Source organism: Salvelinus fontinalis, chromosome 21, assembly GCF_029448725.1.
Source record: "Salvelinus fontinalis isolate EN_2023a chromosome 21, ASM2944872v1, whole genome shotgun sequence".
Classification (NCBI taxonomy): Eukaryota; Metazoa; Chordata; class Actinopteri; order Salmoniformes; family Salmonidae; genus Salvelinus; species Salvelinus fontinalis.
The window spans coordinates 30,666,253-30,689,914 of record NC_074685.1 but is presented as its reverse complement, the minus strand read 5'-3'; the positions used below and the strand labels follow the sequence as shown (position 1 = coordinate 30,689,914).

The window sequence follows — 23,662 nt, the reverse complement described above, 5'->3', positions numbered from 1 at the left end:
ACACCTTAATGCATACTTTTATATGTGAACTAAACAAAACGTTTTTTCTTAAAGTATAACTTATATAAAGTTCTAATGTTACTAATAGCCTTAATAGCCTACATTAAACATTTAAATGAAATACTGTAGAGCTCCATTCATTCCTATGGAAGACTGCTTTTCTGAGGAGTGCCAATATGGCCGGCCGGTGGCTTCAAACCCTCTTATTGGCCATTACATAGCATCAGCAATCCAAGGTTTATATACATAACTCGATCTAACTCTTCCGAGTAGGTTAACAAGTCAGAAATTCCGACATGACATGAACGTGGCATATCAAACCTGTGTTTTGTTAAAACTAAATAACAATGTAAGTTTAGTTTATTTCAAAATGTCGTTAAGACAACCATGGATAGTGAGACAGAAAGAGATTGAAGCGACGATATTTTCTAGACAAAGGTATCGTTGAAGGTGAGACAGCTTGAGCGACTACAATTTCATGAAGACCTAGGATAGGCAGGTGGTCTACTCACCAAAAAAAGGTGGAAGATATGCCACTGACTCCAGAAACAACTTTGTATTCACTGCGTTGTCGGCTGGAAGCTTTCCGAATTGGTTATCCATTAATAGTGCCATCGTTTTTTGAAATAATACGACTAACCTGAATGATATCAATTGCTTTCTTCTGTGTTCACTGTGCAAGGGAACAGAACTGTATACTTTGGCAAGGCGCACCAAGTTGGCGTGGGAGTGCTTCTCACTTTACGTTCATTCAAGAGTTTAAAAAATAATAATAACATGTTTGAATGAAATACGCGAATGGCATGTCACGTTTAGACACGGAACACACCTGTGATTTATTCAGTGGGCAACGCTACTGTACAAAACATTACTCTTTGATAAAATTATCAATAAAGAAAAAAAAATGGAACATGAAAATTGGAAGGATATATGAAAGAACAGAACTGTAGCCTAATAGTTGAGGTAGGCCTATTCATTATTTATAGATTGAGTAATATAAAACAAACTAATAGTCGAGTTATAAATTCAAGTTTATTACTTTAAAAAGGCAGTTCTTTACAATGTAAGTAACTGTATTACTGTTGTCTGGCTCATAACATGCAATGGCACACAATTGATCCTCACTCCCACATCCCTGGACAATACATGACCCCCACATGACTGTATGGCCCATAATACATATAAAAAGGACAAATGCTTTTAACACATCTTAAAACCCTATTAGATGCACATGTTTTACCACTAGCAGCACAATAAAGACAATGTAAATCATGGGACACACACACATAGGCTGGGTTTAGCACACACACACACACACACAGAGAGTGAGAGAGATCACAAGCACATCTGATTGCCTGTGGATATATTGAAATCCAAATGCTGTATAAAAGACATCACCAATATGAAAACTTGCATGCCTTAAAACAGCACAGAATATATAGGAGGGAACTTTAACTGTTAAACATTTTAAGAAAATAAAATGTTGACAATTTGTCAAGTGTGAGATTGTATTCATACATAGAATATAGAGAAGGGTTGTATGAATTAAGAATAGATGGTTTGTACATTTTTATACTTTTATCTTTTTTACAAAACAAATTATAGATTTTGGGTTGGCTGTTTTGAGTATCCCTTTGGGATAAACGTCTTAAAATACACACTACACTAAAACAAAATTGATATTGGGCATGCGTGTGAGGTATGGCTACATTGGAGGTTTGGCTATACCTTTTGAACTCAAACAACTACAAAAAGAAACTAAACAATGGAAAATTGACTTGGCCGTTGTCCTCACCTTTATGGCTTTGGCATGAAACATAAAAATGGCATTCATGGAAAATACCTTGAGGAAAACGTTGTAATGGAAGCATCATGGCTCAGTATTCCACTAAGTTTCAATCAGGCCCATAATTATTGGCACCCTTGATAAAGATCAGCAAAAAAATACTGTATCAAATAAATACAAATACTGAGCTATATTGGTGGCTCAAAAATAATAAAATAGGTCAAAATTATTGGCACCCCTGTTTTCAATAGTCTATCGCCCTCCCCTTGTGAGGATAGACACTGAGCCTTTTGCTAAACTGTATTATGAGATTGGAGAACACGTTGGGAGGGATCTTAGACCATTCCTCGTGCTCTTATGGAGTGCCCTCTTCAATTTAAACCACTGGTGTTCAAGTCTGGAGAATGAGATGGCCATTGGAAAATGTTGATTTTGTGGTCAATTAACAATTTCCTCATGGATTTTCATTAGTGCTTGGGGTTATTGTCTTGCTGGAAGATCCACTTGCAGCCAAGTGTGAGCCTCCTGGCATTGGCAACCAGGTTTTTGGTTAAAATGTCCTGCTACTTGGTAAAGTTCATGAACACCAAACCCACCACTGGTGGCCAAAGAGCTCTATTTGTATGTCATCTGACAATGGCACTAGTTCCAATCCAAGTGCCAATGCCGTTTATCAAACTCCAGGCAGTGCTATGGTCAGATGTATTTATTTTTGTATTTTTTTGTTCATCATTATCAAGGGTGCCAATAATTATGGATCTGACTATGTTCAAGATCCCAATGTGTTTAGCCTTGAATAAGAAGTTAAAAGCGAACTGTTTGAAAGCTTTCGACAGCCAACTGTCCTTGTTGCATAGCAGAGAGCACCAAGAACAAGCACTCCCAGCAACCACAAATGTTCAGTCACCTGAAATTGATCCAAGGCTGGTTAAAATGTGTAATGTTGCAAAACTGTTTAGTAACTTGAATGTTTCCTTTTGAGGTAATCCCAGATAGATGTACTCATACTGCTAGAGTATGATGACCTGCCTAACAGACAAACTGATGACAAATCCCATGGGTGACCCACATTTTGCAAGGTACACTTTCTGTAAACATTCTTCACTAGAAAATTTACTAAGACGAATTGAGTACTTTAAATAAAATGGTGGCATACAAATAACAATTGTAACACTGATAAACACTAACTTGAAATTAGTACTGATAATATATATATGATCAAATATCTAAGAGGGATGTTAGTCCTTGGGTTAAAAAAAAAATCAGTTGCTGTTTTCTTTGGTTGTCACAGTGACGAGTTGCTTGGCAGCCTTGGCAATGTCATAGGCACACTGGATGACCTGCTGCGTGACCAGCTGCATGTCGGAGGGGCAAGGGTTGTGGGGCGTGGCCTTCTGGCACTCCCCATGGAGCCGGCTGGCACTAGAGGTGAGCAGCCGCAGAGACCCTCGCACTGTGTCTGAGCATGGCCTCTGAGTAAAGGAGAGAGGAGGCAGGAGGTACTGTTGGTAAAACATAGGCCATTAACGGTCCTATTAACACTGCAGTGTAAGGAGTGGATTTACTGGCATTGTGTGTGTGATTGCATAAACATTTCTCACCACCCTGAAGAAAAGAGTGCAACATCTAACAACAGAACACCAGCTGAGCTAAGATGCAGGACATTCATTTCCCATTCATGTTTACCAAACAAACAACCCTCTGGCTCTTGCATACAAGGGAGGAGTGTCTCAGTTAGAGGTCATCCCAGCTTACCTTTGGAAACAGGATGGCCATCTCTCTCACAGCCACATGGATCCTTTCTGAGCATGGTACAAAGCTGAGGGGGGAGGAGGAAGAAAACATCAAATAATCGAGTGATCCTTTTTCCAACATAGGTGTTAGTAGAAAACTCTGGCCCAGTTTCTCTCTCTCAATAAGACTGTTAAACAAATATGTTGAATACTTAGGAATGTTTCCAGAAGCTCGCAAAGCCATTGATCCCCGTACTACATAAAGACACTTCTTAAAGAACAAAATCAGCAAGCCATGTCCTGGTGGAGGTTTATTAGTGGACAAGTGAGAGAATGAGCAGCCCTGGTTATGTCCACTGTGGAGCAGACAAAATAGAATATACTGAAGTGTCTTCATTAATAGCAACCACGTGCTCCATTTGAGGTAATTGAACACCGGTACTGTATGGGTAATTCTTGAATTGTGGTGGTAAATGCTGTCCCTTGACTTTGGCACCCTGTAAAAACACTTTTAAAATGACAAAAACATGACTAATATGTTTTCTGTTTTATTTAACTTATTTAATAAAGAGGCCTCCCGACTGGCACAGCGGTCTGAGGCACTGCATCACAATGTTTGAGGCGTCACTACAGACCCGGGTTCGATCCCAGGCGGTGTCAGCCCCCAGTATTGTAGAAAGTAATAGGGGCTAGCAGGTTGCTGATGTGTAGAAGTATAGTGACTTGGGCTTGGGCGGTATACCGTATACACCGGGGTATTTGGAAGTTGGCCACGAGATGATTATTCAATCATGTAAATACCGGTGAAACTATTTAAAGTTTTTCTATAAATTGTAATATTTGTAGCTACTTTTAAGTAAATACCTGCAGTCAACGTGTGCAATGAGTTAGGAGATTCAGCAGATTGCGTTCTTCATTTCACCCGTCACATATTATGAAGCTTACCGTAGTTCCCCAGAACAGTTGAGCGAGTCACGTGTTTGTTTGTAAAATGGCACAATGGGAGAAAAAGGGAGCAGGTGAGTCCAGATGTGTAATGACATGGGTAGCGTTTTATATTGAAAGTCAAGTGATTTTTTTGCGTCAATAGAATGATCAAGGACATGAAAGTATAGTTTTACTTCTCAGAAAATAGATTAGTGCAAAAACATTCGCAGGACAATAGCTTCATTTTCAGAAGACAACAGAAGTGCAACGCTATTCGGCAAGTATATGAGCTTATAATGAAAAAAAGCGTATTTTTTTGCAAAGATGATGCATGGACATCATGTTTCTAATTTGTATGATTTGTCAGATGATCTCCGCATGTGTGGTTCCCACCATGAAGCATGGAGGAGGTGCTTTGTTGGTGAAACTGTAAGTGATTTATTTAGAATTCAAGGCACACTTAACCAGTATGGCTACCACAGCATTCTGCAGCATGCATCCATAGAAAATCACTATTACCTGTGCTATATCTGTTGGCATTCTGGTAAGACTCCCAAAGTTTTTTTTTTGCCACCCCCTTGTGTACTAAGCCAGTAATACCGTAAATAACGGGATGAGAGGACGGTATATGAAATTATATCTGGATACCGCCCAAACCTAATTATGACATGTTTTGGTGTATTTAGAGATCTATTTTGGATGCTAGACAACAAAAGTATTGGATGCTAGTGAACAAAAGTATTTAATATATTGTATAGATCAATAAAAATCAACGGCTATTAAAATACAGATTTTTTTTACTAATACAATGTGTCTTTCAGTTTACTGTCATTGGTGTTATTGCCTTAAATCACAGATTACAAAGTTATACAAGGACCTTGAGCATTCTCTCTCCAGCGGCAAACTGTTAGAGGGAGGGATCTATATTAATGAAAATTATTAGCTAAACACACCCTTTTAGTCAGTCTAAATTTGAGGATTCCAATGATCGTTTGGTGTGTCTAAACCCAAAATGTCCATTAGTGTTAGTCAATTTAAAGGAAGGGAAATAACATTGTGAGCAAATTGATAAATCATATCACTTTGGTAAATTGGGATTTTCTGAAATGGAAGGTCATCAATCCTTTAAAAATTATTTACAAAAAAACTTCTCATTGCTGTTACCATCAATGATGTTACTACTCCTACTGGTGGCACAATGTTATCATAATGGTATAAATGATTTAAAGTAATTAAGTTACCCTATAGGTTCATTTAGAATGGGAAGATGTACCCAAATATTTTCCCCCGTAGACTATATAATGTAGTAGAGTCCGTTACGCCCTGAAAATATCATCAACAATGAATCATTGTTTGAAACCAACACATGGCTTAGAAATCAGATTACGGAATGCATCATAACTTTCCACCATTTCAATCAATAACAATGTCTCCGTTATAACCCAGTAGACTGAGGATGCATACAAATTGGCAGGGTGAAATTCTTCACCAGTGTTCTGTGGTCACCATCTGGAGTGGGGGTTTGGCACACAAGTGAAAAAGCTAAGCAAATACGACACAGCTTTAGTCAAACGGGGGCCAATCGTGAGGGTTTGTGTTAAAGACAACAGTTTGAATTCAAGTGGATTGTAAAAACACTGAATGAATAGCCAGTGTATTTAATAAAAACAGAACCCCCACCCCAAACACAGACTAAAATATAAGAATCAAGAATTGCCTGTGTGTTGACATGTAAAAGCCCCATAGGCCTGTACAGTGCATTCAGAAAGTATTCAGACCCCTTGACTTTTTCCACATTGTGTTACGTTACAGCCTTATTCCATAATTCATTAAATTGCCCCCCCCCCCCCCCAATCCACACACACACACAATACCCCATAATGACAAAGCAAAAAGAGGTTTTTACTAATTTGAGCAAATTTATAAAAATATATAAAAAACTGAAATATCACATTTATATACCAGTCAAAAGTTTGGACACATCAAATCATTCCAGGGTTTTTATTTTTACACTGTAGAATAATACTGAAGACATCAAAACTATTAAATAACACATGGAATCATGTACTACCAAGAAAGTGTTAAATCAAATTATATTTTATATTTCAGATTCAGATTCAAAGTAGCCACCCTTTGCCTTGATGACAGCTTTGCACACTCTTGGCATTCTCTCAACCAGCTTGATGAGGTAGTAACCTGGAATGCATTTCAATTAACAGGTGTGGCTTGTTAAAAGCTAATTTGAGGAATTTCTTTCATTCTTAATGGGTTTGAGCCAAATCAGCTGTGTTGTGACAAGGTAGGGTGGTATACAGAAGATACCAAATAAGGCTAAAAGACCAAGTGCAGATTATGCCTAGAACGGCTCAAATAAGCAAAGATAAATGACAGTCCATCATTACTTTAAGACATGAAGGTTAGTCAATCCAGAACATTTCAAGAACTTTGAACGTTTGAAGCGCAGTCGCAAAAAACATCAAGCGCTATGATGAAACTGGCTCTCATGAGGACCGCCACAGAAAAGGAAGACCCAAAGTTACCTCTGCTGCGTAGCATAAGTTCATTAGAGTTACCAGACTCAGAAATTTCAGGCCAAATAAATGCTACAGAGTTCAAGTAACAGACACATCTCAACATCAACTGTTCAGAGGAGAATGCGTGAATCAGGCCTTCATGGTCGAATTGCTGCAAAGAAACCACTACTAAAAGGACACCAATAAGAAGAAGAGACTTGCTTAGGCCAAGAAACACAAGCAATGGACATTAGACCGGTGGAAATCTGTCCTTTGGTCTGATGAATCCAAATGTGAGATTTTTGGTTCCAACCACCTCGTCTTTGTAAGACGCAGAGTAGGTGAATGGATGATCTCCACATGTGTGGTTCCCACCGTGACGCATGGAGGAGGTGGTGTGATGGTGCATTGCTGGTGACACTGTGATTTATTTAGAATTCAAGGCATACTTAACCAGCATGGCTACCACAGCATTCTGCAGCAATACACCATCCCATCTGGTTTGCGCTTTGTGGGACTATCATTTGTTTTTCAACAGGACAATGACCCAACACACCTCCAGGCTGTGTAAGGGCTATTTGGCCAAGAAGGAGAGTGATGGGATGCTGTATCAGATGACCTGGCCTCCACAATCACCTGACCTCAACCAAATTGAGATGGTTTGGGATGAGTTGGCCTGCAGAGTGAAGGAAAAGTGCTCAGCCAACAAGTGCTCAGCATATGTGGGAACTTCTTCAAGACTGTTGGTTAAGCATTCCAGGTAAAGCTGGTTGAAAGAATGCCAAGAGAGTGTGCAAACCTGTCATCAAGGCAAAGAGTGGCTACTAAGAATCTAAATTACAAAATATATTTTGATTTGCTAAACACTTTTTTGGTTACTACATGATTCCATAACTGTTATTTCATAGTTGATGTCTTCATTATTATTCTACAATGTAGAAAATAGTAAAAAAGAAAAGAAAAACCCTTGAATGAGTAGGTGTGTTCAAACTTTTGACGGGTACTGTAATTATTCACCCTTTACTCAGTACTTTGTTGAAGCACATTTGGCAGCGATTACAGCCTCAAGGTTTCCTGGGTATGACGATACAAGCTTGGCACAACTGTATCTGGGGAGTTTTCCCATTCTTCTCTGCAGATCCTCTCAAGTTCTGTCAGGTTGGATGGGGAGCGTCACTGCACAGCCATTTTCAGGTCTCTCCAGAGATGTCCGATAGGCTTCAAGTCCGGGCTCTGGCTGGGCCACAAGGTCATTCAGAGACTTGTCCCGAAGCCACTCTTGCATTGTCTTGGCTGTGAGCTTAGGGTTGTTGTCCTGTTGGAAGGTGAACCTTCGCCCCCAGTCTGAGGTCCTGAGCACTCTAGAGCAGGTTTTCATCAAGGATCTCTGTACTTTGCTCTGTTCATCTTTCCCTGGATCCTGACTAGTCTCCCAGTCCCTGCAGCTGAAAACATCCCCACAGCATAATGCTGCCTCCATCATGCTTCACGATAGGGATGGTGCCAGGTTTCCACCAGACGTGACGCTTGGCAATCAGGCCAAAGAGTTCAATCTTAGTTTAATCAGGCCAGAGAATCTTGTTTCTCATAGTCTGATAGTCTTAGATACCTTTTGGCAAAATTAAAGCAGCCTATCGTGTGCCTTTTACTGAAGAGTGGCTTCCGTCCGGGGACTCTACCATAAATACCTGATTGGTGGAGTGCTGCAGAGATGGTTGTTCTTCTGGAAGGTTCTCCCATCTCCAAAGAGGAACTTTGGAGTTCTGTCAGAGTGACCATCGGTTCTTGGTCACCTCCCTGACCAAGGCCCCCCCCCCCCCATTGCTCAGTTTGGCCGTACGGCCAGCTCTAGGAAGAGTCTTGGTGGTTCCAAACTTCTTCCATTTAAGAATGATGGAGGCCACGCTACTCTTGGGGACCTTCAATGCTGTTTTGGTACCCTTCCCCAGATCTGTGTCTCGACACAATCCTGTCTCGGAGCTCTACGGACAATTCCTTCAACCTCATGGCTTGGTTTTTGCTCTGACATGCGCTGTCAACTGTGGGACCTTATACAGACAGTTGAGTGCCTTTCCAAATCATGTCCAATCAATTGAATTTTAAATTATAAAAATAAAGACCATGAAGAAGGCACAGTGATGCCGAAACGTTTGTGATTTACCCAATAAATGACGGAGTTGATATATGGAGTGTGCGACTATTTTTATTCGCCGTTAGTCAGCACATTCACATAAAATGATTTTTCTGGGTGTGCGCCAGCTCATTTTTAAAATTCTACAATCAATTGAATTTACCACAGGTGGACTCCAATGATTTGTAAAAACATCTCAAGGATGATCAATGGAAACAGGATGACCCTGAGCCCAATTTCGAGTCTCATAGCGAAGGGTCTGAATACGTATGTAAATAAGGTATCTGTTTTTTATTTGTAATAAATGTGCAAAAATATTTTTTCCAATGTTTTCACTTTGTCATTATGGGATATTGTGTGTAGATTGATGAGGAAAATGCTTTATTTGACACATTTTAGAATAAGGCTGTAACGTATCAAAATGTGGAAAAAGGGAAGGGGTCTGAATACTTTCCGAATGCACTGTATCTGGCATTCCAAAGGGGAATCTGAGACATCGTCCTCTTTGTTTCCTGCCAGCTGCGTTTGACACACGCCCCCGCCCCTCAGCACACAGACAGAGGAGACGTGATAGTGCCTGGGAGACAGGGACCGAGGCCAGAGTACCAGGAGCCAGGGGGGGCCTGGAGAGAGGAAGCAGTGGCCCCCTCAGCACTCTCAGAACAGGGCAGCAGGGTAGATAGACAGCCCTGGGCAGCCCTGTCAGAGCAGGCAGTAGAGACAAGCCGTCCGCAGCCGGCCCCCTCACAGCAGGGCAGCAAGCCAGAGAAGCGGCCTAGATTTCCTGGCCTGGAGCTAGCCCACACCGTGAGGAAGAAAGTCAGACAGGAAGACACAAGGACAGGAAGGGGAGGACAGAGTGGGAATACAGGACAGTTAAAACAGAACTCAGGAGAAGAACAGAAAGAAAAAAAAAATCAGGATACGTCCTCTGAATATCACAATTACTGAAGGTTGAAAGATGGACAGGTGAAGGAACAATATATGAGCAGCACCATTTCCCGTATTTAGAACCGATAGGGCAAGTTTCACACAAACCTTTAAGTCAAGAGACCTTTTCTCTAACTGCTGATTGGAGTTTTCTGTGTTCCCCTGACCTTACCTCTCACGTTTGTTCTCCTGCGCGGCCCTCAGCAGCTCCTGAATATTCTTGGTGATCTGCTCCGTCTTACAGATGACGTCCTCTGTGCAGGGCAGGGTGGAGTCAGCCTCAGTCTCATCCTCCCCCTGCTCTGCTGTACTGCTATCCCCGAGCCAACTGCTGTTCCTGCCCATATTGCATGGGGAGAGGAGAGGTTCTACGGTTAGGCACTCCCTCACTTGTGGATCACTTTGTATATGAGCGACTGCTAAAATGTTTCCACATTTTACATACAGAAGTCAGAAATATACAATATTTTTCTACTATAACGTTTTAAATCAAAAGTCCTACCCAGACTCCTCCAGTCCTGTGTGGTTTGGTGTGTTGTCATAGTCACTCTCCAGCATGTGGCTCTGTCCCTCCAGGCTACAACCCTACAATGGGATGAATGATCAAGTAAGATGATGCTTGTCTCTTAGTTTAGTTTGCAGACAACCTTTGAATCTGGTGAGAGAGCATTTGAACAGCCGCACAAACGTTACCACAGTCTGAACGTGCTTGATAAAGCAGACGGATCAGAATCATGCTCTCTGAACCTATAAAAAGCCATTTCATATTAAACCAGACCTCAACTGGTTTCAAAGCAGAGAGGAAAACGAGGTAGTACGTTTGAACCAGGGACCAGCTCTGTGTGGCATTAAGCAGTCAATGAGATCAAGATTCCTGTGGTATGGGTAAGGGCTTCAGTACAGATGGCTGTCCACCCCCTATGGCTGGTAAACACTGTTCACACTACAATGAACCATGACATTCTGTATTCCTTGTCTGCATCAACAACCCTGTAGCCTTCTGACAGGATGTATGGAAACGCCACAGTGTACATGTCGTGTTTCGGGGCCTTTGAAAACACACAGACACCCATGTATAGCTCTGGCATTTCGAAAACCAGAGAGTTTCTTCAGGTATTCGACACGGCAGTGCTGGCTGGGGGAATAAGGGTTAGTGAAGAACAGCAGCAGCAAAGTGGTGCATGCAGCCAGCCATACCATGCGGAGAGGAGAGGCAGTGAGGTACAGCAGCAGTTGAAGGATAGAGTATGAGGAGATGGTACAGGAGGAGAGGAAGTGGAAAGGCAGAGGGGATAGCACCCCTTCCCTGGGGCAGCTGCCCCCATCCTCTCAGAGGGAAGATTCGGTACTTAACCCTTCGAGCTCGCTCGTCCCGCGACCAGGACAGGGAGGAGGGGAAGGTAGGGAGGGAAGACGAGGCGTTCCCCAAAGGACCCCTCCCAATCTAGAAAGGGTTCAAACCAAGTTTACATAAAGGGAGTTGACTGTATCCTACAGGAGGAGGGGGCGGGGATAAATGCACAAACAAAAACTGAATTGCCACAAACCAAACCAAATATGCTTAAAAATAATTACCACAAACCAAAAACTCTGAAGGCAACTGTCCACAGTGAACGGCATAAAACAGTCCAGGAGGGAGCGGTGTGACCTCTGAACTTACGTTTGTAGGGAGGGGCTGGACGGTGAGGCTGTCGTCACGGCGGGGAGGCTCGCCCCTGTGGGGATACTGCCTCATGGCCGAGCCCGTCTCATACATGGACATGGGGCGGCCTCCGGGGAGAGGGGGGCGGCCGGAGAGGTCCTGGGGGTGCTGCTGGCCACCGGGTGTCTGCCATCTCAGGGAGGACTTCTCAGTCTGCAGGGAGTTCAGCTAGAGGGGACAGAGTTCAGAACAACAGCTTTATTTCTGTGTAATAGCCTAAAAAAAGGCCTGTGTGTGAAACCTAGGGTGATTATACCATGGAGGATGTGAGTATATCAGTGCAGGTTTGGATGGAGAAAAATCTCTCTATCCAGACTCTCCATGACCAGGCAGCTGCACTTCCACTGTGTTTTCACTTCCTTTTCTGTAAATAGCCCTGGTCTGGTCACGAAGGACACTCCCAGACTATTGTTCTCAACTTATCATGAGAAAACAACAAACCAGCTGCTTCCTTGAATGAGCTAAACGTTCCTGTCATGTTTGGATTACAATCTGAATGTGTTCAACCAATTACCCAAATACCTATTTGCACTGACAACATAAGAAACATGAGAAGGACCAACACAACAAGGGAGCAGTTCTTGTGGGTCTGCAAACATCTGAATCAGCAGAAAGCTACTAGACTTACTGTGGGATCGGTGGGTTGTTATAATGCCAAAGTCAGAAACGTACCTTGCTCTGCATCAACTGGAGCTCCTCACTCAGGTGACAGTTGACCTTGAGCAGCTGCTGTATCTTGGTCTCGGAGGCCGTGAGGGCGCTCTTCACCTCCATGAACTCATGTAACGTGATTGGGCCATCAGACAAGTCCGACGACTCTGAGCTCTGAAGGATGGGGAAGCATGGTGGGATGGAGATTTTAAAAGACGCAGATGTAGCACCATTACATTACAATCTGTTCATACACACCCTGAGGAAGACTACGACAGATTTTTCTCATTTTGAGACAAGTGATCACATAGATATGCTGCCTTTCATGTTTACGTACATTCATCGAATGTTTGGAGTTCAGTAGGCCTGAACAAAAGGTGTGCTATTCACTTTGAACTGGACTGTGTGTTTACACTACAGGGAGCAGCAACAGCTCGACTTAAGATCATTAAAAAGCAATTGCAAAAGCCACAAAATATACCTTAATGGGTTTCGTTAAATACAGTATGTAAATACCATGGGAGTTATCCTACTTTGGAGAACTTTACAGTTCTACCGAACAAACAACCAAAAAAAGGTAGGCTCTCTCTCCCTCAGTCGGCTACTGTATACACATCAACAACGAATTAGCTAAAATCTAGTGAGGGATAAACCGTCTCAAACTTTTTCAGCATGTGGTCCTGGCAGTCCAAATTGCACTGATACGATTAGGAATAGTAGCCTACTCGCCCTGGCTGACGAAGGAAGTAGGGTTGCAGGGTGCGACAGCTCCTTTGAACTAAAAATACAAATGTAATTCCCCCTACTGTAGTTACTGAAAATATGGACACTAACTGTAGTGTAATATATACTGAACAAAAATATAACACGTATAAACAATATACTGAACACGCAACATGTAAAGCGTTGGTCCAATGTTTCACGAGCTGAAATAAAAGATCCTAGAAATTCCCAGATGCACAAAAAGCTTAGTTCTCTCAACTTGTGTGCACACCTTTATTTATATCCCTGTTAGTGAGCATTTCTCCTAATACATCCACCTGAAAAGTGTGGCATATCAAGAAGCTGATTAAACAGCATGATCATTACACCACCTTATGGTGGGGACAATAAAAGGCCACTCTAAAATGTGCAGTTGTCACACAACACAATGCCACAGATGTCTCAAGTTGAGGGAGCGTGCAATTGGAATGCCAACTGCCAGAATGTCCACCAGAGCTGTTGCCAGAGAATTTAATGTTAATTTCTCTGATATAAACCGCTTCCGTCGTTTTAGAGAAATTGGCAGTACGTTCAACCGGCCTCACAACTGCAGACCAAGTGAATGGCGTCGTGTGGGCATGCGGGTTTGCTGATGTCAATGTTGTGAACAGAGAACAGTGGGGTTATGGTATGGGCAGGTATAAGCTACCGACAATGAACATAATTGCATTTTATCGATGGAAATTTGAATGCAGAGATAACGTGACGAGATCCTGAGGCCCATTGTCGTGTAATTTATCCGCTGCAATCTCCTCATGTTTCAGCATGATAATGAACGCCCCCACGCCGCAAGGATCTGTACACAATCCTGGAAGCTGAAAATGTTCCAGTTGTTCCATGGCCTGCGTTCTCACCAGACATGTCACCCATTGAGCATGTTTGGGATGCTCTGGATCGACGTGTACGACAGCATGTTCCAGTTCTTGCCAATATTCAGCAACTTCACACAGCCATTGAAGAGGAGTGGGACAACATTCCACAATCAACTTTATGAGGAGATGTTGCGCTGCATGAGGCAAATGGTGGTCACACCAGATATTGACTGGTTTTCTGATCCACACCCCTACCTTTTTTTTTTTTAAATGCATTTTATTAAAAGTTTAATTTTTTTTTTTTTGTAAATCGACAGATTTCCTTATATGAACTGTAACTCAGTAAAATCTTTGAAATTGTTGCATGTTGCGTTTATATTTTTGTTCAGCATAGTATTTCTTGCAGTGAAACTATACACCAAATTTAAAATTGTCTCAGGAATAGAAGTGGAGGAATATGTTTTCATTCAGCATCTTGAGATACTGAAAATGCGCAGTTAGGGACCGTGCAAACATGCAGTCTTTGTCAGCGAAATAAAAGGAGACAATAGCCTATTTCAACCACATAAAATATGCATCCAAGTCTAACTTAAATGTATCAGATCCATGTTGGATCATTTTCACAGCTTTTCATATCCTTGAAACTGGTCCAACTCATGTAATTTGAAAGTTTTGCAGGGAAAATCTTTTCGCTGATTTAGTTAGGCTAATGTATTTTCTCCCCGGTCCCTACACATCCTCGCTCAGAGCAGAAATGGAAGAGAACTTTACTGATGACAACTAGATTAGGCTAATTATTATTATTTTTGATGCATTCTATAATTCATTTTTTTTGTCTTCTAGAGTAACAAGTAAAAACAGAAGAGAAGCTGCATATAGGCTTGTCTAATTATAGAAAAGTTGGCTAACAAATAGCCTACCAAATGTCAGAAATGATATGGGGTGAAAGTAGCCTGAGTAGGCAGAGATGACTAGCTGGAACCATGACGTGTTCGGACAGTAGTGTACGCAATCAATCAATCATTATAGGCTACAAGTGTACCTAGTGACAATTGACAAACATCATTAGACTTTTGGTTTTTTAAGGTGAATGGCGGGTGCATAGTGCATTGTTTTAGATGCTGGAATCCTTATGGAGTGGATCGAACATGCGCAGGGAGCCTACTTTTTGAAGTGATTTGATGAAAACATCATGCCGGGTGGTGTTCATGTCACATTAAAAGGTATTATAGCCTACTTTTTTACAGTTAAATTACATCTTTAGTATTATGCCCCAAAAATATAAAAGGGCGTGCACACATAGGTCCCGCACCCACTATCAAAAAAACAAACATTCCCAATACATTTGATTGACAACTTGTTAAGAGAATTATGTTCTCAATGTTCATAAACTGAACTTCAATTGAACTACTCGGTCTGTTACCAAGAATTTGTAAGATTCTTGTTGAAATGAAACAGACAGAGGTCAGCCTACAATAGTCAGCAACGTTTATTTACGAGAGCTCTGCTTATCATTTCCTGTACATTGGTTTATATACCTCTCATTTCGTCATAAATGTCCCTCCTCCTCTCAGACAATGACAATATAGTTCACAAGTCTTCTCCTACTGATACATTGCCTGCCACCTGTTATACAATCTACTACAAGCCCAAGGTTTCTCCCTCCCTGGGTGGGGAGACTTCCTTCCCTGTTATCAGTTCCACAGAGGTCACAAGTTGTCTGCCACAGTTCCTCTTTTCTTATGGACAAACATTCTCCATCATTATACAGAGACAGGGTAGCATTCTGTTAGATATAGTCCTATTATTACTTTAAAATGTATACATCATTTAGTTATTATACATAAAATTCATAACACAACTAAGGGATATGCACTAACTGTGGATAACAGTCATTCAAGTTCAGCAAAGCGAGTCACATGCAAGCTAACCAAATGACACCAGCAACTTGTAGCTAGCCACCGAAGCTGCCACTCACCGACTTGTATGACATGACATCCCATCCCTCCAACTTGCTAGCTACGAGGCTCTGTGTTTTTAGCTTGCCAAATAAATACAGCGCTAAATAGATAAGCTAGCCACGTTATGACTTGTGATAATTGCCCTGGCTAGTTTACTTTCATCCGAACGGCTGAAGACAGCAAACAACGTACAAGCTGTGATTTACAACTATTATAAATATTTATTAGACTACCAAGCAATGTATTGGTGAATTATATGAATTATGCAAATAGAACCCATTTTTAAAACATCTTACATTGGTTTTGTAACAAACTGAATTTGATATTTTTTGAATGATAATATCTCTGTTTCATATCTGCAAGGTAGTTAAAATGGTGTCAGTTTCACATAATGGCTATGCCAAAACTATGTTAATGAAAATGAAAACCTAAACTAAAAAAATGACAAATATGGTGTTACCTTGGTCCTGCCATCTTTCCCATTCTTCCCAGAGGCTGGTTCCCGCTCTGAATCTTCATCAGACGCCACACTGTCATAATCTGGCTGGTCTTCATTATCCTGGTTATCACTCCCATGACGGCTGTTGATTCCCTTCAGGATGAGCTCTATGTCCTCTGAGGAGAGAGAGCAACGGTCAGGGGAGTGGACCACGCAACAACCATGCCATGGTGGGTACAGTAATGAGCTTTGTTCTAAAGTGCCAAATGTAAGTAAAGTAGCTTCAGATTACTGTACTATACCTCTGGGACTTTTACAGGAGTTCCCCCGTTGCCGACGTTTGGCGTCAGTTAATATATCAATGACGAGTGTTGCAAATTCACGTGCGTTGAACCTCGCTAGCTTCTGCCGGCCCTGCAAAACAAGACAACATTATGAAGCAGCTGTTCTGGAAGTTTAGACTCTTCAATGCATAAAACTCACCTAAAGGCTTGGGAAAGAGACCCACCAATTTGACATAACATTGAAATACATTTTTAGTTGACTTGCCTGGTTTCTGGTGGATGAGTACTCAGGGTTGACAGGGAGGAAAGGCACCACAGTTGTGTCTGTTACCAGAGTACCGTGGTTCTGAGTCACCAGCCACACTGATACAGCAAAGACGAACCATAAATATACATCATTTGTTTCATGTTAATAATAATCTATTAAACACACCCAGTGATACCTTTATCAAACACTTATAAGCAATCACAATTTCTGCTAAACCTACTGGGTCAGTCTTGAATTGCAGTGGCATTTGGGCATGACATAAAAAAAATTAAAAAAAATCATTTAAATGTATTTGGGTATGTCTTTCCATTCAAAATCAACTGATATGGCAGCTTAATTACTTTAAATAACATTGTGCCACCAGTAGGAGCTAGTAACACTAACGATGATAATGCCAATGAGACATTTTAGGTTATTGAACGTTTTCTTAAAATGGAGGCCACAGATGCCCAAATCTAAGGTCCCTTCACTAAATGATACCATTAATAATTTTGCTCACATTGTTATTTCTCTTCATTCAAACTGAGTAACACCGAGTGACACTTTGGACTCAGACACACCAAAGTATCAACAGAATCCTCAAATGTACAACATAATAAAAGATAGTGTGATTAGCTAATAATTTTCTTTAATATAGACCCCTCCCCCGATAACAGTTTGCCGCTGGAGGGAATGCTCAAGGTCCTTGTAGATCTTTAATGAGTGATTTTCAAGACAGTAACACCAATGACATAAAACTGAGGGACAGACATTACCCATTTTTTATTAAAATATACAATATATTAACTACTTCTGTTCACCTTTTAGCATTCAAAATAATAGATCTCTAAATCCCCAAAACATGTCATTATAACTCCACGTCACTACTGCGACAACCAATTGGCTTACCCTAAGTACTTTAAATAAAACAACCCAGTGAAAAAATACTTGCATTATGTTTTATCCTTGATAAACAGTTCAAAATAAACAAACATGTGATGTGTAACTATTTGTCATTATGAAGTGTTTTTTTTTTATGGTTGAATAGGCAAGGGCCACCAAATGCCACCGCAATTCAAGAACGATCCTACTACAAACAGTCAAATGTCACGGTATCTGTTCACCTGCATCAGTTTCTCTTCTGTCCACTTCATCATAAACATCCATGGCAAGCTCTTCAAACTGATGGTTAGTGAGCTGAAATCACAAGCCACAGTAAAATCACATCACTGGTATGTCTAAAAGGACCATAATAAAACAAAAAGTTAATTTCACTTACAGACTGGAGTTTTTTCTTTGCAGCTTTTGCAAATTCTGACAAATCCAGACTGCTGTGGACAAAAATAATAAATAAAAAATAATATATAAATTACACACACACACTACCAGTCAACAATTTGGACACACCTACTCATTCAAGTGTTTTTCTTAATTTTTTGTATTTTATACATTGTAGAATAATAGTGAAGATATCAAAACTATGAAATAACACACATGGAATCGTATGTAGTAACCAAAGAAGTGTTAAACAAATCAAAATATATTTGAGATTCTTCAAAGTAGCCACCCTTTGCCTTGATGACAGCTTTGCACACTCTTGGCATTCTCTCAACCAACCAACTTTTGACTGGTGCTGTTATATATATATATATATATATATATCTCATCAGTTTATATAGCAAATGCAAGACAATAAATTATAGCCAACAGTTGACATACTTACACATTTCTTTTCCATCAATATAAGAAAGCAAAGGGAGATAAACAATGGTGTGATAAAGGAATCATGTTTTAACCTCAGTTACTAATCCATTGGATGGATACACACAGATGCATTTCATTTTGGCTTATCAGACTTTGAGAAGAGGTTTTTGTAAAATGTCACAAAGATGCCTGAACAGAATTCTATAACTCCATAAGCAAGCAATGGTGTTGGGTTCAGTTCTTACCTGTCAGCCATTTGTGGAATTATGAAGTGCTGTCCGTTTCTATGATCTAGTAGGCAAACACAGTCAGATTAGAACAAACATCATTGTTCAATTCATCAATGAATCACCATCTCCCTATAACCCTGCACTCTTACCTGGCCTTCTCCCACAGAGGTAAAATGCCAGGCAGTCAGTGAGTTCATACTGGATCTCTACCAGTCTGTCTGCCAGCTCCTGATGCCCTGCTTGTCTGAGCGGAACAGAAATAAAAGGTCATGAGTCTTCTCCACATCAATATTAGTGGCGGTGAGGTCAATTTCTGTTTACTGTAAATGCCAACAATAGCACTATTTATTTTTAAGACCGCTCTACAATAAAGCCAAGGGTGGTAAAGTTGTAATTTATTCAGTGAGTTGACACATCTGTAATCATGTAGATTCTTCTAATAAACTTTAGTACTAGGCAGCCTCATAAACCGTTCTCTGTGAAAGAGTTGTGCAACCATCAGGGGTAATGGATTGCTCCCATGCAGTTTAAAAGAGTATGAAGACTGCATTACCTTGCGTAGTCAATAGGGGTCTTACCCCCCATGTCTAGGGCATCGGGATCCGCCCCATACACAGCCAGCAACTCTGCCTGCGACACCTGGCCTGCCTTAGCTGCTACATGCAGCGGAGTGTTTCCTTTTTCCTGAAGGACAAACAGGCCACCACCCCAACACAATAAGACACTGGACACTGTGTGGACACTGGTGTAATAATGTGCAGGCTCATTATCATTCTATTATGCATTGATACATTTCAGGCAATTTTTTACATACCGGGTGGAAGAAGTTGGCCTGGGCTCCCAAAGACAACAGTCTTAGGCACGTCTCCAGGTTCCCAGTCCGAACACTGGAGTGGAGTTGCTAGAGGCAACACCAAAGAGAGGTTTGGTTAGCTAACAGTTAAATATTATTATTTTTTGTTGATAAATTGGCAAATGAATGAGCTCAATGGCAACGAAGCTTGCAATCCAGGGGATGTTCTGGCGGCAATTTCTCACCTTACTGAGGTCCTTCGTAGTGACACTGTCATCCTCTCGACAGGGCATCCGATGGACATAAGCCAGCATCTGATATTTGGCCTTGATGAACTCCGTTTTATGGGGACTGGAAAGGGAACAGACACACACTTAGAAACCTCTGAGACTGTCCAGACAAACCTCACCCCAATGGCACTTTAATACAACAGAGAGTCCCACACTGATGGTGATAGATCATGGCGAGACTAGATGCTTATGCTTTGTCATGACATTGTTGAAAGTTCCATTGTTTAACCTTCAACAAAAAGTTTGAAATGTGTTCCACTCACTGGGCTCTGTCCTGGGGGTTGGCCTTGCGTTTCCCACTCGAGATAGATGAGGGATCCAGAAGGCAGTGCTCCCAGATGGAGTTGGACCCATTGCTGTACAATGTCTGAACCATCTATAAAGGAAGCAAACAATAAAACCAATTTGTAGAGGAAAAACAACATTTGAAGAAGTCGACTGTTCTCCGATGGTAAAAGTAAAGATACCACAATAGAAAATGACTCAAGTAAAAGTGAAAGTCACCCCGTAAAATTCTACTTGAGTAAAATAAACTTTTATGAAGCAAACTAGACGGCAAACCAGGGGCACACTCCAACACTCAGACATAATTTACAAACGAAGCATGTGTGTTTAGTGAGTCTGCCAGATCAGAGGCAGTAGCAATGACCAGGGACGTTCTCATGATAGTGAGTGAATTGGACCATTTTCTGTCCTGCTAAGCATTCAAAATGTAACAAGTACTTTAGGGTATCAAGGAAAATGTTTGGATTAAAATGTGCATTATCTTAAGGAATGTAGTGAATTAAAATGTGTCAAAAATATAATATAGTAAAGTACACATACCCAAAAGAACAACTTAAGTAAAATTACTTTAAAGTACTACCAAATTACTTTACACCACTGTCTGTTCTTGTGTCAGTACTGCTGTGTGAATTTGTGCTCACCTGTAGCTGGGAGGGGGGCCATGGTGTATGGGTCAGGTGCCGGACTTGGGAACTGTGTCGGCCCAGACCCCGGTGGATGCTGCAGCACTCATCACAGACCAGCACACCCCTGTTCACTGAGCCCCAACATGGGCCTGGAAAACACACACACACACACACACACAAGATTAGACTCAATATTACCACAAAGGCTCCAAGTCCACACACAAACACCATACTACTAAAAGAGTCATGCATCCAGTGCACCAGCCTGTTCTCAGAGCATTTCATTCTGTACGTAAATCCGAGACATTCAATTTAGTATGATATGTTACATTTGGTATAGTTACATAAAACAGATGGTTACTTAAGGCAAAAATCTAAGTATGTTGGTTGGTCAGGGTGGATGTATAACACGAACATCTAGCAACCCAAAGGTTGCAAGTTCGAATCGCATCTGGGACAACTTTAGCATTTTAGCTAATTAGCTACTTTCAACTATTTAGCATGTTACCTAAACCATTAATCTAACTCCTAAACTTAACCCTAATCCCTAGCTCGCTAACGTTAGCAACCTAGCTAGAATTCCTAGCATATATACGTTTAGCAAATTTCTAACATATCATACGTTTTGCAAATTCGTAACATATTTTATGTTTGCAAATCTGTTACATAAAACTTTAGCAATTTCATATTTTTTATTTAATTAGGAAAGTCAGTTAAGAACAAAATCTTATTTACACTGACGGCCATACCCTGGCTGACGCTGGGCAAATTGTGTGCAGCCCAATCACGGCCGGATGTGATACAGCCTGGATTAGAACCAGGGACTGTAGTGATGCGTCTTGCACTGAGATATATAAACATTGAGTTGTTATTTTACCTGAAATGCACAAGGATCTCTACTCCGACAATTCATGCACACATAAAACGGCCAACCGAATCGTTTCTAGTCATCTCTCCTCCTTCCAGGCTTTTTCATCATTTAAATTATATGGTGATCGCATCTAAACTTTCATTGTATTACCACGACTACCGGCAAAACAGTTCGTCTTTCTATCACCCACGTAGGTATAACCAATGAGGAGATGGCACGTGGGCACCTGCTTCTATAAACCAATGAGGAGATGGCACGTGGGTTCCTGCTTCTATAAACCAATGAGGAGATGGGAGAGGCAGGACTTGCAGCGCGATCTGCGTCAAATAGGAACGACATCTATTTTACATGCTGACCAGACCGGACACATCGCGTGCGCCACCAAATAAATTTAGAAATCCATGTTATTCAATTATTGCACCCACACTGCTTGCGAGTGTCTGCGACGCAAGGGCTAAAATAGAACTCATTCCTATTTCTGACACAGATCGCGCTGCAAGTCCTGCCTCTCCTATCTCCTCATTGGTTTATAGAAGCAGGTACCCACGTGCCATCTCCTCATTGGTTATACCCACGCGGGTGATCAAAAGAAGAACTGTTTTGCCAGTAGTAGTGGTAATACAATGAAAGTTTAGATGCGATCACCATATAATTTAAGCTAACTAGCTAAGTGCAAGCTAACTAGCTAAATTGCCATACATGTTTAATGCTTTTCGACCTGTCCCCAAATGAATGTAATTGGTTCAGAGTTTGTTTTGATATTTTAACCTGCTTGTTGTGATCGCGTTTGGTGTGGGGGGGTAAAATACATTTATGCACGATAGCGCACATGCGCAGCCGGTTTGGGTTCCGTGTTAGCCCTTGGTGTCGCAGACGCTCGTTGGCGGCGCAAAGCAGTGTGGGTGCAATAATTGAACAACATGGATTTCTACATTTATTTTGCGACGCTCGCGCACGGGACGTGTCCGGTCTGGTCAGCATGTTAGACCGCTGCGCTACTCCGGAGCCCAACATATTATGTTTGAAAAGGCATAACATATAATACGGATTGTAATATATAACATATCATACAAAATAGGTGAAACTGAAAGACATTCACAAATTAATACATACCATACGAAACTTAACATATCATACCAAAAACGGATTTACGTACATAATAAAACGAAATGCTCTGAAACCAAGTTGAGTGTACAAATCATTCTTCATGCATACTTTTTTTTAATGATTTCAGCCAGACAGCAACTCCCTAGTTACAAATGTCATAGCTAACTACTTTACTTTTACACAATACAAACGAGATATACCCCAACTAACGTTAGCTTGCAAGCTAAAACAAAAAAGAAAGACTCTTGTAAAGTCTAGCTAGCCATAAGCTAACCAGTTAGCTAGGAACAATAACAAAGTTGAGAGCTGCTAGCTAGCAACAAACAGCTGCGGTTACTGTAGCTGACTTCCCCATTCTTCTTTGTTAACGTAGATATCATTGTCATAGCAGCAAGTATGTAGCTAGTTGCAAGCAACGCTATGCATTGCTGGAACTAACGTTTCAAGAATGTGAATCCCATTGAAAGTGAAAATCAAGCAAACAAAGAATAAAAGGGCTTGGGTTATCATTCCATGAAATACAATTGCTAGCATAAGATAGCTAACTTGCTTGCTAAATTCATAAGGCTGGCCAGCCATCGTTTAACTTACCCGGGGCGCTACAATCAGCGCAGACCTGACAGTCTCTGTTATTGCGCAGACGCTTTGACATCCCTTTAGCGCGCAAACTAGCTGGTTGTATAGAGAAAGCCCTTTAAACTATCCGATTCAACGGAAACTCATGAGACACACTATGCTAGTATCTACTGTAGCTACAACGACGAGGTCAGAGAATTTGATAAGGGAAAATGCTAACTGTCTAGCTATCTCATTATCATCAAGATCCCCTCTCCAAGATCCCTCCCGTTATCTGACGTCAACAACAGAAAGCGAGAGGC

General features: G+C 41.1%; 1 protein-coding gene across 3 annotated transcripts; it reads right to left on the bottom strand.

Annotated features, from left to right (window-relative positions):
- Nucleotides 1-1,013: 1,013 nt before the first annotated feature.
- LOC129818636 (ARF GTPase-activating protein GIT2-like) lies at nt 1,014-23,647 on the bottom strand. 3 transcript variants are annotated; one of them, XM_055874726.1, is made up of 21 exons: nt 23,376-23,647; nt 20,822-20,955; nt 20,159-20,271; nt 19,851-19,956; nt 19,627-19,713; nt 19,366-19,496; nt 18,962-19,056; nt 18,828-18,873; nt 18,158-18,209; nt 18,003-18,075; nt 16,897-16,994; nt 16,650-16,761; nt 16,369-16,523; nt 12,395-12,547; nt 11,681-11,890; nt 11,375-11,464; nt 10,523-10,605; nt 10,193-10,357; nt 9,697-9,885; nt 3,542-3,605; nt 1,014-3,258 (listed from the first exon to the last, which is right to left on the bottom strand). In XM_055874726.1, the coding sequence occupies exons 1-21, from the start codon at nt 23,434-23,436 to the stop codon at nt 3,049-3,051; spliced, it is 2,427 nt and encodes an 808-aa protein (XP_055730701.1). In that variant the 5' UTR covers nt 23,437-23,647; the 3' UTR covers nt 1,014-3,048. The 3 variants fall into 3 exon arrangements, with proteins under 3 accessions (XP_055730701.1, XP_055730699.1, XP_055730700.1); XM_055874724.1 differs by lacking the exon at nt 9,697-9,885 and having other exon boundaries at nt 23,376-23,646; XM_055874725.1 differs by lacking the exons at nt 9,697-9,885; nt 11,375-11,464 and having other exon boundaries at nt 23,376-23,645.
- Between the last annotated feature and the right edge of the window lie 15 nt (nt 23,648-23,662).